The 16,958-nt window shown below is 43.3% G+C and overlaps 1 protein-coding gene across 10 annotated transcripts in view; it reads right to left on the reverse strand.

Moving 5' to 3' along the window:
- The window catches only part of KCNC2 (potassium voltage-gated channel subfamily C member 2), a 198,920-nt gene extending 190,627 nt beyond the window's left edge, over window positions 1-8,293 (reverse strand). For 8 of the 10 annotated variants that reach the window (XM_051845685.3, XM_008256797.5, XM_008256800.5 and 5 more), the window contains exons 1-2: window positions 8,154-8,293; window positions 6,380-7,085 (exon numbers count right to left, since the gene is read on the reverse strand). In XM_051845685.3, coding sequence (XP_051701645.2) covers window positions 6,380-7,066 — 687 coding nt within the window. In that variant the 5' untranslated portion in view covers window positions 7,067-7,085; window positions 8,154-8,293. Of the gene's footprint in view, window positions 1-6,379; window positions 7,086-7,681; window positions 7,832-8,003; window positions 8,063-8,153 lie in introns of those variants that run through there. The other 2 variants (XM_089307439.1, XM_002711340.6) reach the window with 2 other exon arrangements.
- Between the last annotated feature and the right edge of the window lie 8,665 nt (window positions 8,294-16,958).

A 16,958-nucleotide genomic window follows, 5' to 3' on the forward strand; every position in this document is an offset into this window, starting at 1 on the left:
TATTTATTTATTTATTATTTGAGATGGGAAGGAGAGGGAGAGGCAGCTGGGAGGAAGAGTGGGAAGGGGAAAGAGAAAGGTAATGGAAGAAGGAAAGAGAGGGGATAATCCAGTCCCCATATGCCCACAATAGCCCAGGGCTGAGCTAGGTCAAAGATAGGAGCTGAGAAATTAATCCAGGTCTCCTTCATGGGTGGCCGAGACCCAGACAAATGAGCCATCACCTCCTGCACATTAGCAGGAAGCTAGAATCAGAGGTGGAGCCAGGATCCCAACTAAACACTGTGATGTGATCCCATCTCAAGTGGCATCTTAACAACTACACCTCACATTTGCTACCAACCCCCAACTCCCTGTAAGATTTTTTTGAGGAAAGCTGGAATTTTATGTAGTTATCTTGTATTTTTTTATTTTGCTAGATACTGCCTTTAGGAATGTTTTACTGTGAGCGGAGAGCTTATTTGAAGAAAGTTATTATCTTCTCCATATATTTCCAGTACCTTATATAGTTTCTAATATAGTGTGATAACATAATCAGAATTCATTTAGCAAGTTTTATAATATTTTTCATGATTGACCATAATTTTTTTTTGCAGGTTTTTTTTTTTTTTTTTTTTTTTTTTGACAGGCAGAGTGGATAGTGAGAGAGGGAGACAGAAAGGTCTTCCTTTTTGCCGTTGGTTCACCCTCCAATGGCCGCCACGACTGGCGCACTGCAGCCGGCGCACCGCGCTGATCCGAAGGCAGGAGCCAGGTACTTCTCCTGGTCTCCCATGGGGTGCAGGTCCCAAGCACTTGGGCCATCCTCCACTGCACTCCAGGGCCACAGCAGAGAGCTGGCCTGGAAGAGGGTCAACCAGGACAGAATCCGGCGCCCCTACCGGGACTAGAACCCGGTGTGCCGGCGCTGCTAGGTGGAGGATTAGCCTATTGAGGCATGGCATCGGCCAGACCATAATTCTTTATAAACAAAGTATATTTGTCCATTAATTCTTCTAGTTGAAGTAATGCTTACAAAATAAAAATTGGAGCCGGCGCCGTGGCTCAATAGGCTAATCCTCCACCTTGCGGCGCCGGCACACCGGGTTCTAGTCCCGGTAGGGGCGCCGGATTCTGTCCCGGTTGCCCCTCTTCCAGGCCAGCTCTCTGCTATGGCCAGGGAGTGCAGTGGAGGATGGCCCAAGTACTTGGGCCCTGCACCCCATGGGAGACCAGGAAAAGCACCTGGCTCCTGGCTCCTGCCAGGATCAGCGCGGTGCGCCGGCTGCAGTGCGCCAGTCGTGGCGGCCATTGGAGGGTGAACCAGCGGCAAAGGAAGACCTTTCTCTCTCTGTCTCTCTCTCTCACTGTCCACTCTGCCTGTCAAAAAAAAAAAAAATAAATAAAAAAAAAATAAAAATAAAAATTGGTACTTTTTTTTTCCTTTAATCTTACTATAAGGCTCAAATTGTACCTGCCTTGTTATATTTACATTAAATGTTACATTTCAATGTCAGAAAATAGTTATTTAGACCATTACTTTCCTGTTCTATTTTGTGGTGTTAATATGGATAAAGAGTGGCCAATAAAGGTAAAGTTAAATGTTTGCGAATTTGAATTCTACATAATGAAATTTAAATTTTGACAGTTTTGAAGAGTGTGTTATCAGTAATATTTCATCCAGTGATCTAAAATGTTCATAAAGTGAATATTTCAAGATTAAAAATATAAAGATAAACATCAAAATCTTTCTTCTAGCTTTTTTTAAATAAAATAGGCAGTACATTATCACTACCCACAGTCATCCTACTGTGTAGTAGAACACCAAAACATCTTTCTGCTATCTAATCATATCTTAGAACTTGTTTATCAGCCTTCTCCCGTCCTTCCCTTCTCCTATTCTCCCCATTCTCTGGGAACTACCACTCTACCCTTAATTTTTATGCTATTAACATTTTGTAGATCCCACAGCAGTGAAATCACACAGCAACTTATCCTCCTGTGCTAGATCTTTCCACTACACATAAAGACTTCCAGTTCCATCCACGTTGTTACAGATTAGTAGATTTTATCTTTTTGTGGCTGAATGGAATTCCATTGTATATGAGTGCCAAATTTTCTTCATTTATTTATCAGCTGATTGATAACTAGGTTATTTCAACTTATTGGTTATTGTGAATAGCGAATGTTTGCAACAACAGATATGTTTACCATGATTTGATCCTTAAACATTGAATACATTATTTCAAAACATCACATGGTACCCCATAATTATGTATAATTTCTTTGTACCAGATAAAATAAAATTAAAATGAGGTATTAAAACAGACAGATTCACTATCTCAATTCATGTATGATTCGGGATGATTCTATGACGCTCATTAATGGTATATTAAAGATCAGGAGAACATCTTAGAAATGATCCACACCGCACCAAAAAGCCAACTTCTTGAATGTGGTTGCCTGAAGTTATCATTTTGCTTTTTTATTTTTAAAAATGTTACTTGAAAGCAAAATACAGGGGTGGGTGTTTAGCCTAGGGGTTAAGAGGCCTATGTCTCATACTGGAGCACTGGTGTTCAACACCCAGCTTCAGCTCCTAAATCCAGCTTCCTGCTAATGAAGATCCTGGGAGGCAATGGTGATGGCTCAAGTAGCTGGATCCCTGTCACCCACATGCAAGACTATGACTGGTTTTCAGTTTCCAGATCCAGGCTTCAGCCTGGCCCAATCCCAGCAATTGAGGAAGTAAGCAAGGGGATCGAAGCTCATATTCTCTTGTTCATGCTCTTGCTTGCTCTCTCTCTTCCCCCTCCCCCTTTTTCTCCCCCCTCTCTCTCGGCCCTCTCTCTTTCTGCCTCCCCCCACCCTTGTGTATTTGTGTGTGTGTGTGTGTGTGTTTGTGTGTGTGTGTGTGTATAAGTGTCTGTCTCTGCCTCTCAAGTAAATTAAATAAACAAAATAAAATCCTTCTAAAGAGAAGGAAAGTAAAAAGCCGAACTTCTAGCAAATAATCAAAGATATGCTTAAATCATAAGGAAAAACCACATTCTAAAATAAAACAATTCAAACTCTTCCCACCACCCCACAAAAATAAATTAAAAGAAAAGTGAGAAAGAGAAATGTGTCACTACTCTCAGCTCTTAACATTGGGAGCAAATTCTGTGAAATATTACTTGATTCTAGTATTTTGCTCTTATACTATTTTTTAATGTATAAAAATTTTAGAAGTCTATGAAGGAATTTACACTGTGTGTCCTCTTGCTTACAATGTATACAATACATAAAATTTCTGCCAACACATCTACGCACCCTTGCTTTTTAGGGTTTGTAAATATCACTCACATCAGCAGAGTTATCTCTTCTTCCTCTCCTGATCTCATTTTCTCCACAAGTTTCCATGACAACTTATATTTTAATTTTTATAAATTTTATTTTAAATATTCTTTTAAGGGTAAAATTGATAAGTATAAAACATAAACTTATCTAATTTGTTAGCTGGAACAATTCAGACCTCTAAAATATGTACTTACATCATACATTAAAGGTCATGGAGAAGGACATGTCAACCAACAAAATGCAAAAAATACAGTGTTACAAAATTCAATTAATTATCCAGTTCTTATGATTGCTGTTTTTGGTCAACAGTTTAAATCATAAAATGTGAAATAAAACATTTCTATCATTTAATTAAACCCATCTCCTAGATGTTATAAAGAGTAAAGCAAATGATTAAACAAGTAAAACAGACAGTTGAAATTGTTATCTCAAATATTTCAATAAAAGAGGAACTAATATAAAAAAGTGTTCTGAATAGTGTAAATTTCTATTAAGAATGATACTTGGGGCAATGAAACAACAACTGAAGAAAACAACTTGATAACTGATTTATATTTCCTAGAATCATGTCCAAGCAAAATATAGTTTCATCCTGTGGCCTTCCAGTATAATTCCATTTATCAAAATAGATAACATTAAGTCAGGCCATCATCAGAACTAAAAGTGTTCATATAAAATACTTAGTCACTTTTAAATAGAACAATGACTTTCAATTACTCTTCCTTGGGCAATCCCTAGTACTTTGTAAAGGGATTTCCTTGAAAACAAGGTCCACAAAAGAAAGCAAAGCATTAGGTACTGACTGGTCGATAAAAAGGGAGCCTGAAAACAGAGTTCCTTTTAAGAAGTTAATTCAAGTCCCTTATTTTTATTCTATTGTTGAATGGTGCAGAGTAAAACTTCTATGAGCCAAACTCTTAGAATGCACACAGTTTTAAAAGGTCACAAATGACCTTTTGAAATTAGAATTCTAGTGAATATCTTAATGCTGCATTAAATCTCAAGAGCAACACAGTCTGCAGAGATTGCACAACCCAGTCAGTTACAATCAGTGGTTTTGGTGAAAAGAGCACGGGGACAGTGTCAGGAGACCTCTAGCAGAATTTTGGTTCTGCTATGAACTTGATGTATGACCTTGGCCATCACTTTAATGTCTGCAGTCATTTTCTTCCAAAAAATAAAGATCTTCAGTAGATGAACTCAAAGAAATTTTTCAGGTCTGATTCTTGGCTGATTCTGTTTCTACTTACTCTCTGACCTTGTATTACTCTCTAATCTATCTGTCCTTTCCTCACCTAAAAATCAATACAGGTCAAACCTTCAACATTGTTATAATAAATGAGATTTTATAAAAACTTTTCAAGTCAATGATCTATCCTTTTGACTAATTATCAATAGAATCAAATTCCAAAGTGATGATAAGAGTTGCACATCTACTTAAAAGTTTTTTCTATGCAATCTAGCTTACAAAAAAGGGTCTGATGTTTTCCTAAGGAAAGATAAGACAAAAAGACATTCTGTCATTTTTTATAGTACATGATCTGGAGAAAAAAATAATCTCATGATGAGCCCCAAAACAAATTCAGATTACCTTCTTAGCCACCAAGTAGAAAGAGCATCATGATACTCAGCTGGAAACCAAAACACACAGATGTCATGATGATGAGCCTATGATTTAATATAAATAAATACGCAGGGTTTTTTTTTTTTTTCCCTGAATGCCAACTGTTGTCGTGGAATTTAAAGAATGGTTCTAAAATAAAGATTGAATTAATAACTTCAATACTGCAATGTTCAACTGTGTGACTGTGGACATGATAAAATGTATATATGCATTTAAATGCCAGATCCAAGAGAAAGCAATACTGTAAACTGTCTTGTATCCATTTCACACTGCAAACAAAACACATCTGCAGACCTCCAGAGTGGTATCAAACACATCTGACAAGTCAGTAGATCCACAGCTCTATGGTATCTCAGATGCAGAGACTTCTGAAATCCATAGGAGGACAATATGAGAATGGGACCAAAATAAAGCTGGGAGAATTCTCATTCTACCCAGGGGTTTATTTTCTGAGTGATAGGAGGAAACCAGATCTATGTAATTGCAGAGATTTAAGTAAATACAGCACTCTGTTCTCACATATAATTAAAAAGCATCCGCATACTGAATAATTTTTGGTTACTTGTATTTCTTCTATCCCCCTTTAAACTGGAGACACTATTGGTGGTGGTTTTTATTAAGCCCTTCACGGGATTTTGAAGAATTAATTGTGAGAGTCAAGAACTAAGCTGAAGGTGTCACTTAACCTAGAAACCAAAAATAAAAATTCATGTTGCGATCATAATATAAAAACTTTGTATTAGTTTGCTACTATCTAAATTGCTCAGATTTGGAGAACTCCCATCAGCAAAGTGATTGGTTCCTATTTGACTGGTAAGGGACACAGATACAACCCAAGAAGAAAGGCAGCAGTCTCAAAACTTGTGTGCAGGGGGCTCTCTGGTCAACCCACTCAGACAAGCAACCCCGGGGCGCTGTTCTTTCTCCTCACTTGGAAAGAGGCCCAAAATGGACGTCCTGGCACACCCTCCCTCCACACCAGCCACAATCATATACTTCGTTTGCCCTTCCTCTGTCCTCAGATTAGACCCCTGTCTGGAGCCTCTGCCCTGGGCCAGTCAGATGAGAAAGAGCGTCAGGCCAAACTGAAAATGTAGGACCGCTGGAGCTAAAGGGAAAAGGAGGAACAAAGCAGTAGGAGAAAACCTACAGCGTGAGAACCGCTTTAGGACAAAGGTTCCGGCAGAGGCACAACTTGACCTAGGTAAATCCCAGCTGCAAAGGAGAGGGAGGTGGGATGGGTGGCAGGCTAGGGGCCAGGTTCCCAGGGTGTCCCCTGCAGCAGACGAGGCCCCAGCCTCGCCAGCAGGGAGCCTGGACTCTCTTCCCAGTCTGCCTTCCCAGCCCCACCCCACAGGCCCGCGGTGGGAAAGAACAAAGTTGGGGAGGGAGCTGGAAGAAGTTGGGGCAGCGGGAAAGGGGAGATTCTGGCCTTACCCTGGCGGCTCTGGAGGAGTAGGGGTCCTCGAAGAGGGCCCACATGCGGGGCTGCAGCCTCCTCCAGCGGCCGGACTTGCCGTCGGCGCCCCCGAGCCCCGCCGTGTCTTCGATGCCCAGCCTCTTGGCCGCCAGGTCCTCGTCGTCGCCAGGGTCTCCCCCGATGAGGTCGGGGGTCTCGAAGATGTCGAGCGCCTCCTCGGCGTCGCGGTGCTGCCGGTAGGTCATCCAGCAGCAGGGCTCCACGTCAGTCTCGTCGATGCCCCAGAAGGCCAGCTCCTCCTCGAAGAGCGGCCCGCACACGTCGGCGGGGCAGTGCAGCTTGCCCGTGCGGTAGTAGTTGAGCACATAGGCGAAGACGCCCGGGTGCCGGTCGAAGAAGAACTCGCGGCCGCCCCCGGGGTGGTGGTCGCCGCCGCCCACGCGGGAGCTGCAGTTGCCCGCGCCGCCCTCCAGGCAGCCGCCGGGGCCGGGGGACAGCGGAGGTGGTCGCGGCGGCGGTGAGAGCGGAGGGGGCAAGGGCTGTAGTTTGTCGCCCCCTGCGGTCAGGCAGTCGCCCTGGGGCTCAGAGGCTGCGAGCAGGGCCAGGCGCGTCCCGGGCAGGGTCTTGAGGGTGCTACGGTAGGTTTCGTGCCGGGTGCCCCCGACATTGAGGATCACCCTCTCGTTGTTCTCGATCTTGCCCATCTCTGTGGCTCAGACATGACTGGAAAGGAGTGGGAGGAGGGGGAAGGCGAACACAGGGCGAGTTAAAGGTTTCGGCCGTCAGAGACACACCGTGACCCCACCCACACCCACACCCCCAGAGTCCCAGGATGCAGGGGTTGGCGGACAGGCAGGGGCCAGAGGACGTCCCCAGGAGGAGCTCCACGTCCAGCCCTGTCCCCGCTCCCAGCACCACACCTTCTCCATGTTTCCAGACGTGCACGTCTTGCTGGATCGTCCATAACACCTTTCTCCCTAGGCTCTGAGTCCTCCCCCTTGATCCGTTCGCCCCCTCAGTCCCCTCTCAAGTCTAACCTGCGGCCTCTAGGCTGCAACCTCCCTCTCTGAGCCCCTTCCCCAACCCCCCACCCCCGCCTCTCCGCGCTCCCTACGAAGCCCCTGGACCATCCTCTTTCCTCCCTCGATGACCCCTCTCTTCCGCTCTCGGAGACCCCTTGTCTCCTGCAGGCTGGGAGTTTTCGCCTAAGCAAGTTGGCGGCGTTAGGTTGGGAGCCCCCTCACCCTCGGGTGCCCTGACCCGCGGGCTACTCCTTGGCACCCAGGGAGTGCCCTGTACGCAACCCCTTCTGGGCTCACCTCTAGTCTCCCTCAGAGACCCGGAACGCAGAAAGTCACAGCAGAACACATTTCCCTGCTGTGGCTTTTCACCAAGGGAACCTCTGACTAATCTCCTCATCCCATTTCCTTTCCGCGTGACTGTTGTTATTGTTATTATTACTTGGGAATGGAAAGGACTAACTAGGATCCATCTTTGAGAACAGAAGTGATGGATGCATCCCACCCATCCCCCCACCCCACTCCAGGAAAACAAATGCCTTGGGAGTAGGGGACCAGGGGGCTGCTGTCGAGGAGGGGGCGAGGCGCACAGCCCGGGTCCCCAGCCCGGGGTCTGGCTTACAGCGTGCGCGAGTCCAGCCGCTCCGCCACCTGTCTCAGGGCTTCCTCCGCACGTCCCCATTGCGGGAAGGCGGGGGGTGCCTGCCTGCGGGGTCAGCAGCCTTTCCCAGGAATCCACCCCCTTCTCCAATCCTTCCCCAGCCCCAGATACCTTAACGAGACCGAAAGAAAAGTGGTTCTGCTTTGGTTTCCGAGTGGACGAGGTGCTCGGGGCAGCTGGACTGAGTCTTGGCGCCCAGCTGAGCCGCCCGTCTCCGACGAGAAACTACTTGTTGGCGTTTCCCGGATTCCGGAGGTTGTGCGTCTTCCCTGGGCGCTGGGGTCGGGGAGACAGCCCCCACCGGCCGCCGGCCGCGCTGCCCGCCTTCATGCTGCGATCTGTGGGCTCGCCCGTCGCCAGCCTCCGCGCCCAGAGTCACCATCGCGCAGGGCTGGGCAAACCATGGAGCTCGGGGCGGGTCCAGCCGGCGCTGTCCGACCCTGCCGCGAGCGGGCAGATTGACTGGCGGCAGCTGGAGCGGAGGCCGGTCGGAGGTCAGGAGCGCTCACCGGCTTGAAGGTGAAGTCGCCCGGCTCCCGTTTCCATCCGCAGGTTTTGTTTCTCCCCACGTCAAAGCAGCGGCTGCTGGAACTGTCCCTTCAGCACCAGCCGCCAACAGCCTCCTGCCGCCCTCTCCCCTCCCCGCAAAAGCACAGAGCTCCAGGGAGGGTGGGTGGGTGGGTGGGTCTGGGGAAGCTGTGTTGTACCAACCAGGTTCGTATATTTGTCTTCCGTGAAGCTCTGTCCCCACCCTCTCAGGAGCTTCTGCCCGCCTTATTTACACCCCACTCTCCACGCCCTTTCTCTCACCAATGCCCCACCCCTCCCAACAAGTGAGAGAATCTAAAACCAATTGCTTGTTTTAATTAGTGGCAGCTGATGTTGACAGGAGACAGCAAGGTCTACTTACAGGTGAGAGTGAATCGTTTCTTCTGTTTTAGACAGCTTTCAGCTGCTCTTGTCAGTCAAATGCAGGTCTCTAGCCACCACATCATGGTTATATAAAGTAAAACGGGTTTAGAAAGTTTACTCCATTAAGATTGTACTCTGGAAAGCAAAACTCCAAGTTCCTTTGTCAGAAGGTAAAGAGACAAGATACAGACAAGATACAAAGAAATTCTCTGACAAGTGAATGTCTCCCTTTCCCCAGTTTCTGTCTGGTGTTGCTTTTGTTTGCTAGGCCTGGCATAGTCACCAGCTGGGCGGCTTAAGCAGCAAACGTTTATGTTCTCACAGTTCTAGGGGCTGGATGTCAGAGTGAAGGTGTTGTCAGTTGTGAGGGCTATGAAGAAAGACTTTGTTCCAGGACCTTCTCATAGGCTTTTTAGTGACATCTTCTGCCTGTGTGTCTTCGGGTCATTTCATTTCTATTCACTGTGTCTCTGTGTCCAAATTTCACTGTTTTATAAGGACATTAATCATACTAAATTAGAGCCCGCCCTAATGACTTTATTTTTACTTTGTTGCCTCTATAAATATCCTATCTCCAAATTTCGGGGATACTGGATATTAAGGTGCCAATATACCTTCCTTTTTGCAGAGCAGGGCACAATTCAACCCACAATAGACCTCGTTAGCAGTGTGTGTAAGGGGAAACGGGTGTTGGTTCTAGGAGATGGAGGAAGAGGGGATGAGGAAGGGAGGGAGGGAGGGTGAGAGGGAGGGAGAAAAAAAAGAAAGACCCTTTTGCACATGCTTAGTTTGCTAGAATAAAAGTCCACTGAGTAGGGAAAACACGGGGGAGTGTGTGGAATGAAGTATCTTTGGGAACAGATACTGATGTTGATATTGTATTTTGGAAAGAGCAAGAGTTATGAGTTATTAATAAGGTTTTAGCCATATAGAGGACTGCAGGCTTGGTTCAGAAATATTAACAATTCATTAAATGAAACACTTATTTGAGATGACATGTTAAATAGTTAAAGTGAAGACATAAAAGTTCTTTGGAAAGTCGTTGATGTCTAGGAAAAATGCAAGAGAAGATAACATACATATATTTATAAGAAAATTACATATAATAATAAACATAATGAGAATGTAATTAACTATGGACTCAGCACTTGAGTTGCTAACAAGCACAGAAAATAAGGCTTTAATCCTAAGGGAATGATTTTAGTTTTGCACAATTTTCAATCACTGAGACATTTCTAAAAATAATGTTGATGGTAAATTTCAGTTGTCAAAAAATTATAAAGAAAAAGTGCATTCAAATTCTAACATGCATTCTCCTATTGTGTATATGATTCCTTATATTATTTAAAGTTGCAAATTCATTCAGGAAAATAAAAGCCATAAAATTTGCTTTGAAATAAATTAACAATAGCAATAGCAGTAACTGAAGCACTTATCATAATTATAATATTTACTGATAGTATACAACATGTAAAATTCTTTCCACTAATCTCCCCTTTCAGTTTAAGCAGAAAATATTCACATTAACTCACAATTCTATGGGGCTAGCATTGTGGCATAGCAGGTTAAGTCACCATCTGCAATACTAGCATCCCAAATGGGCATGGGTTTTGTCCTGTCTGCTCCACTTCTGATTCATCTTCCTGCTAATGGCCTAGGAAAAGCAGCAGAAGATGGCCCATGTGTTTGGACCCCAAATTAAGCTCCTGGCTCCTGGCTTCAGCTGAGCCTTGCCCTGGCCATTGCAGTCACATGGGAAATGAACCAGCAGATGGAAGATATGTCTGTCTCTCTCTCAGTCTCTCAATTTATCTCTGTAACTCTGCCTTTCAAATACATTTATTAATCTTTAAAAAAACTACAGGACTATAGAAATACAAACAAATGACAGAAACCAATAGAGAAAACCATTAATTGCATAAATTGTGTTACAAAGGTCTATAGTGAAATTGAAAGGAAGGGAGAAAATGAGGCAAAAGACTCATGAGGAAAGAAATGATAAAACGAAGACCTAATGAATCAGTTTAGATCTAAGTTTATATAAACTGTCTAGGAATAATCGTATTCTCAGGAGGATTATCTTTTAGAAGAACTAAGAATTCCTTGTGATTCATGAAAGTTTAGATATGAAGTTAGGAAACACGACAGGTAAGTTTGAAAGTAAGAACGTGGGAAGATAAAAGGATGAGATGTACATGTCAGCAGAGAATTCATACACAAAGCGATGAAGGAAATGCTGTCTCTTTTATATATTTATTTTCTGGTCAATAGAGGATCCTAAGACAAGTATCCAGGCTTCTTTATATAAGACAGGAGAGAACAGAAAACCCCTCTAGCTAACTAACTCCACTGATCCTGTGTAAAACTCAGATAAAAGTAAAAAGAAGCAAAGCTTTGAAATGTGGCAATGGAAAACTGAGAAGGAAAAAACAGTTGTGATTTCCTTTGTGTCCTGTGTGGAGCAGGATTTAAAAGACCATATGGACATTAGCCTTTGCAGGGAAGTATCTAAAATGCTGCTTCCTTTATATTCTTGAGTTGGCATCACAGGAAGCTATAGAAATTGAGCACCACATCACCACCTACAATGCACATTGATCTCATGAAACCACATTGTGACTGTCAGAATGACATACTTAGGAAAGTTTAACATTTGAACAAAGTCTTTTAAAGTCTAACATAATGATTTAAAAAACATAATCCACCCTCAAAAAGTGATATATTCATAAATAAAATTTATCTACAGATTTAAAAATGGGTACAATTTCTCATCCCATAGGTATGCCCCTGTTTATTGTGACTTCTCAAATTCCGTCTTTTGTCTTGCTCTTGAACCTGCCTTGGCTTTGTAACTTGCTTTGGCCAATAGAATGGGGTGGAAGTGATCTCAAAGATCTGATATGCTGTTGTTTCTCTTTCTCCTCTTTCTCCTCTCTCTCCTTCTCCCTTTCCCCTCAAACCAAATATGATACAATGGGAATAAGTAATGGGAATAAGTTTTAGCTACTCATATTCTTGAGTATATATGTATCTGCCCCCCCCCCCACACACACACACAGAGGAGAGAGAGAGAGAAATTTGGCACCATAAGAAACAGTGTTAAGATCCAATTTGGGCTGGTGCTGCGGCTCACTAGGCTAATCCTCTGCCTGTGGCACCGGATTCTGTCCGGGTTGCTCCTCTTCCAGTCCAGCTCTCTGCTGTGGCCCGGGAGTACAGTGGAGGATGGCCCAAGTCCTTGGGCCTTGCACCCACATGGGAGACCAGGAGGAGGCGCCTGGCTCCTGGCTTCGGATCAGCACAGCACAGGCTGCAACATGCTGGTTGTAGCGGCCACTTAGGGGGTGAACCAACAGAAAAAGGAAGACCTTTCTCTCTGTCTCTCTCTCTCTCTCTCTCTCACTGTCTAACTCTGCCTGTCAAAAAAAAAGATCCAATTTGGAGGACTATGCCTAAAATAATAACGTTCTCATCCCTATCCCCAGATATTGGCTTGCTAGTCCCCAAAGGCAGAGCTGCCTTGTTCTAATTAATCTGTCCAGAAGAACTGTGTAGCTGAACCTAGCTCAAATGCACTTACCTACAGAATCATGACAAATTAAAAGACTGTATTCTATTAAGCTTCTGGAATTGTAATGTGAGAATGCATAACTATTTCATCTTCTAAATTCCCTTCACCTATAAAGTGAAAAATGGGAGTCTGTTGTCCTGCCCTCTCACCGATAACTGACATGTGTATCCTACATTGTGAATTCTAAAATCAAACCAGTATTTGGCAAAGATCTCATTTCAGGCATTTTTGAGAAGCAGAATTTTACAGTGGTTGACTCTACAGGCCTTAGAGGTAAGTAAAGCTGAAGTCATCTTCTGAATGTGTTTCACTAAAAGTCTGAGCTGAAGAAAGTTAGCCTCAATTTTCTCTTTGATAAAATAGGGGTGATGACACCATAGTAACTGTAATGATTAAGTAACAGAAGGCCTAGAGAACCGTTCATAAAGTCTCTGCCATTTTATAGATACTTATTAATTGATAGTTTTTATTGTCAAATGAAGAAAAACTTTAACCCAAAGGCACTTAGTTAATAACTGACAGAGCAGAGCCATAAATCATGTCTGCTGATGCCAATTCTAACCTATCTGATATACCCTATTGCCTTGGAAAGAAGGCACAGCTATCCCAAATACTGGATATTCCATAGAGATGCAGTGAAACTGAAACTGTAGAATCCTCATAATAAATCATCATTCTTCTCAAATTATTTTCACTAAAAATATATGTGTTAACCATCTTCATTGACCTACTTTATTGTTTTAGTGCATTTTACCTTTGTATAATAGGATAACTGGGACCTGGTAATTTGTAAGGAACAGAAATCTATTCTCTCACCGTTGGAGGCTGGAAATTCCAAGACAGAGGCACAGACATTTGGTGAGGGCCTTCTCACTGCATCCTCATATGACCGAAGAGCATAAGGGAGAGAGATCCACTCTCACATGTCTCACATGCTCTGTTACAACAGAATTACTCCCCTTCATGACCTAGCGAAAGACAGAGAGTGGGGCAAGACTAGCAGTACAAATACGGTAGCAGAGGGATCTTAGGATGTGTCTTGGAGCTCAGAACTAGAATGCTTACCTTGAACATAGCACCTGATAAAAACCCCAGGGGTCTCTATCCCCCAGGTCAATGCCTCCAGCCACAACTTCTAGATTTTCCCTAGCATCAGGAAAAGATATGAACTCTGGTGAGACAACCTCATTTTAGGATATATCACAGCCAGCCTTAAGTGGGGTATTGTGTGCATCCCCCAAATTGCACAGGGCATGATGACTGTAAGACCCTGTTGTGATGCCTGTAATGCCTTACGGGGAAGCTCAGGAGCTGCCTATCATCCCACTCCCAATCTCCGGCAGGCATCAAGGAATCACAGGATTGAATTGGAACTCACTCCAATGCTGGTAAAATCCAACACTGAGCAGATCCTAGTGGTCCCTGTCCCCAGGCCAGTGACTGAAGATTGAGCCTCTTGACCTGCTCCAATGCCAAGTGCAGTTTCATGACCTGATGGTTCTGTCTTATATCCCAGACGGCCTCATAAGTGACTTGTAAGAGTGATCTCAAGCTGAGGGTCCTCCTCAGCAGCAGACAGGCCATACAAGGTTGGTTGGGAAGTAATCTAGCACTGGGCCTTGTAGTGACAGGACTGGGCATCTGGACCTAAACCAGCCAAGGAAGACGCTTGTGGGAATGAACTAAGCCCTTTTATGCACTTATACAGTTCACTCTAAACAACCTACCAACTGTAGATTTATGATATATAGTTATATCAATCGATCAATTGATAGATAGATATAGATATAGATATAAGTTTTGGGGCATATTTAAGGAATAAAACAGCAAGACCACACAAACGACGGGTCTGCAGCAAACCTAAATTTAGGTCATCACCTAATGCCAAAATAGTAGAAATATCCACAGGCTCAGAGAAAATAAACAGACTGATGAGAAATTCTGAAAGGATAAACTAGAAATGAAGTCAGAACCACATAACCAATCCTTCAAAGCACAGTCAATGCCATATACCAACAAGAACAAGAACTTTCAGGGAACTGTAGACTCACTTAAAAAAAAAAACAAAATAAATTACCAGAAGCCAGTCATCTATGACTGAAATTTTCATTGCTTGAATGAGTAGTTTGAAATGGCTATTTTAAAGCAACTCAATGAACTTCAAGAGAATACAGAGGATGATTTAGTTCTCTAACAGAAAAGCTTGACAGATGAAAGTAATTAAAATAAATAAAAAATTTTTGAAATAAAGAATGCATTAAGTGAAACTAAAACATATAGATGTAATCAATAACAGCATTGATCAAACACAAAAAGAATCAGTGAGGTTGAAGACAGTCTATTTGAAAATACTCAGTTGGAGGGAAAAAAATAATAAAGAGAAATGAAGAAAGTTCCTGGAAACTTTGGGATAGCATGAAAAGAGAAAATATATGAGTAACTGGGGTTCAAGAAGGATTTGAGAAGGCCAAAGGGATAGGAAGCATATTCAAAGAGATAGTAACTAAACACTTCCCAAACCTAGAGAAAGTTACTGCTATTCAGAAACAAAGAGGTCAAAGGTCACCAGTCAGAGCCATCCAATCAAGTCTACTCCAAGACATATTATAATCAAACTCTCCAATTTTAAAGATAAAGAAGATTCTCAAAGCTGCAGGAGAAAAGAAGTAAATAACACATAATGGGTGTCCCAATTCTCCTGACTGCAAACTTCTCAGAAGAAACCTCACAAACAGGATCGAACATTTACAATACTGAAGACATTTACAATACTGAAGGGGAAACAAAATGCTAGCCAAGAACACTGTACCTTGGAAAGGAATTAACACCTACCAATGACAAATTATGATACCAGGTACTGAAATGAGTGTATATCATTTTATTCTCCATTACAGTAAGTCTACTAAGCAAGTACTGAAATGTTCATTTTTCATCATTGGCAAAGGATTATCTGAATAATGAAGGGAAATTTATTAGTAGTAATTATACAAATCAAATTATACTTAACAGCCGGCTCAATAGGCTAATCCTCCGCCTGCGGCACCAGCACACCAGGTTCTAGTCCCGGTCGGGGCGCTGGATTCTATCCCGGTTGCTCCTTTTCCAGTCCAGCTCTCTGCTGCGGCCCAGGAGTACAGTGGAGGATGGCCCAAGTCACTGGGCCCTGCACCCGAATGGGAGACCAGGAGGGAGCACCTGGCTCCTGGCTTCGGATCAGCATGGTGCGCCAGCCGCAGCAGCCATTGGAAGGTGAACCAACAGAAAAGGAAGACCTTTCTCTCTGTCTCTCTCTCTCACTGTCCACTCTGTCAAAAAATAAAAATAAAAATAAATGTTTTAAAAATTATACTTAAGTACTTGAGCACAAAATAAAATGTCTAAAGATTTAGAATTAACGCACCAAATCTTTGATCCAACATTTATATCAGCAGTTTACTGTTGACGAGGCTGAGACTGAAATTTTAAAATACTTTTCCCAAGTTCACACAGCTAATAAGAAACAGGTGATAGCACTGAAGTCCATTGGTGGTTAATTCCAATCCCTGTATCTTGGTCAAAGAGTAAACGGTAGAGCCATTATTTGACTATAGATGGTACCATGATTTAACAGACATTAATAGATAAAACAAAAATGCAATTTGATGTGTCCTGATTGTTTAGTGAATTAAAAACTCATCATCAAAATATATCAGAGTTCTATCTTTTCCTCTGCTTAGTAAACACTATGTGATGGAAGTGGTAATAAAAATGGTCAAGTGAAACGCACTTCTAAAAGACATTCTGTTTTGTTTGGTAAAAAGGAGAAGAAAAGATACCATATATTACAAATACTGTTTGGATGAAAAATAATCAGGTTGGATTCTTTGGGAAATAAAAATAAAATCTCAAGAAATGAGAAAGCTGAAAAGACTGGTAATACATAAAGCCTGCCTAAGTACTCCAGTTTACTTTCATTATTTAGAAAGATATAGGGACAGAAAGTTACCGCAGCGGCCGGCAAGATGGCGGAATAGGAAGGGAGCACACTGATAGTCTGGGGAGAGATAGTTTAATAAAAGTGGAGATACTGCAGGTTCAAGGAAGAGTAGGGGAGGAAACAGCAGAAGAAACTCTTCCGGAACGCGGGACTCACAGCGGACCTGCGTGGAGAGCGTGGGAGCCCACAGTTCGGGACATCAGCGGCAGACTCAACACACCAGCGCTGGAACGCGAGGTAAGCCGAACCTCAATAGCCCGAGACACCGGCAGGCAAGCGGAGAGAGGAGACTAGAGGGAACGACCCCCGGGGGGGGAAGTTCACAAGGCTAACTGGAAGAGAGAGAGAGAGAGAAAAAAGGGTGACTAGTACGGACACGGGTTTCTCTCTCTCCGCTCACCTCTCAAGGGCGAGCAAGACAAAGAGCAGGCGCCATCTTGGACATACGTCATAAGCA

Source organism: Oryctolagus cuniculus, chromosome 11, assembly GCF_051225735.1.
Source record: "Oryctolagus cuniculus isolate XC-2025 breed Fujian yellow rabbit chromosome 11, ASM5122573v1, whole genome shotgun sequence".
NCBI lineage: Eukaryota > Metazoa > Chordata > Mammalia > Lagomorpha > Leporidae > Oryctolagus > Oryctolagus cuniculus.